This window comes from Mus caroli, chromosome 9 (assembly GCF_900094665.2).
Source record: "Mus caroli chromosome 9, CAROLI_EIJ_v1.1, whole genome shotgun sequence".
Lineage (NCBI taxonomy): Eukaryota > Metazoa > Chordata > Mammalia > Rodentia > Muridae > Mus > Mus caroli.
In genome coordinates this window covers 88,301,757-88,303,013 of record NC_034578.1, presented here as the reverse complement: position 1 = coordinate 88,303,013, position 1,257 = coordinate 88,301,757, and the positions used below count along the sequence as shown (strand labels likewise).

The 1,257-nt window shown below is 40.1% G+C and overlaps 1 protein-coding gene across 1 annotated transcript in view; it reads right to left on the bottom strand.

The window, feature by feature from the left end:
* Plscr4 (phospholipid scramblase 4) overlaps positions 1-1,257 on the bottom strand; it is an 18,230-nt gene that overhangs the window by 5,805 nt on the left and 11,168 nt on the right. Inside the window, 1 exon segment of the mRNA XM_021173094.2 lies at positions 41-274. Within this exon segment, the coding sequence (XP_021028753.2) occupies positions 41-274 (234 nt within the window).

The following is a 1,257-nucleotide window of genomic DNA, read 5'->3' as shown; positions in this document are numbered from 1 at the left end:
CAGGGCAGATCAGGACGCAACCCTGAATCCCATTCCTGGCCTCTGACCTCTTGCCTTGCACAGGGGCAGCAGAAGCAACAGCAGGTGCATCGGAAAGGCCTCTGCATGGTCATGATCTCTCGGCCCAGGCAGTCAGTGACCCGGAGCACAAAGGGTCGTAGGTTCCGATAGGCATTCCTGGTAAAGTCATCTGTGTCTTCAGTTACGATATAGACCATCTGGTCTATGTTGTTCTTGATATCATATCTATTATTAGTTTCAAAACGTGTCATCACTAAAAGTTAGAATGAAAAAAGGATCTTAAGTTAGAACCAGGTGAGACAGGCTTCAAACAGCCTTTGTTATTTAAATGAAAGAAGATGAAGGAAGGAGAAGAAGGATGAAGAGGAGGAGGAGGAGGAGGAAGGAGACAGAGGAGGAGGAGAAGAAGTAGTAGTTGTAGTAGTTTTGGTAGTAGTAGTGATAGTAGTATGATCGGGGCTGAAAGCCAAAAAGATTTTTAAAAATTTCAGGTGAAAAGGTGAACTACAACCATGTGAGCCATTAAGCATTCTCAAAATGCCAAACTTTTGCTAGATTTAATATGAAATTATTTTCAGAGTTTTCCCACATAAAAGTAATAGATAATACAATGTTCCTGAAATTCAGAAAATGTTAATAATAAAACCAGTTTAACGAATCACACATCAGACTACGATTTAATCAGCTCATGAAATGGACAAAATGACTGGAGACATGGTNCTTGGGAATACNAAAATAAATTCAGAATGACCNAAGCCAGCTCCTACCTTGAGCACAAGGGACCTGCAGGGAGCTGAGAACCAAGCCACCTGACTATGATNNTCATTCCAGAGGTCNATAGATGAAAGATCATCAGTGCATGGAGTAGCAATAGATAAGACTCTATATANTAATTCACTCTACTGCTTTTATGAATATAAAGTAACAGAAAATAGTCTTCTCTCTTTGAATCACTAGAAAAGGCCATCAACACAAAATGAGGGACTAGGTATGAAGTAATACAAATTTCCATCTGATTAAAATACCTCTAATCAAAACACAATGTGAATCAGGACAAAGTTATACATACGTTCCAGAGGCTCAATATGCTGAAGAACATGTATGTTGTCCAACTGTGGGGACAGAACAAAAGCAATTAGAAGACAGAAAGGCAGAATTATGTGCTTGGGGTTCAGGGGTGTTAACGAGAGTCTGAGATGTTGAGAAGGAGCCATGGATTGAACATTCTATGATCCC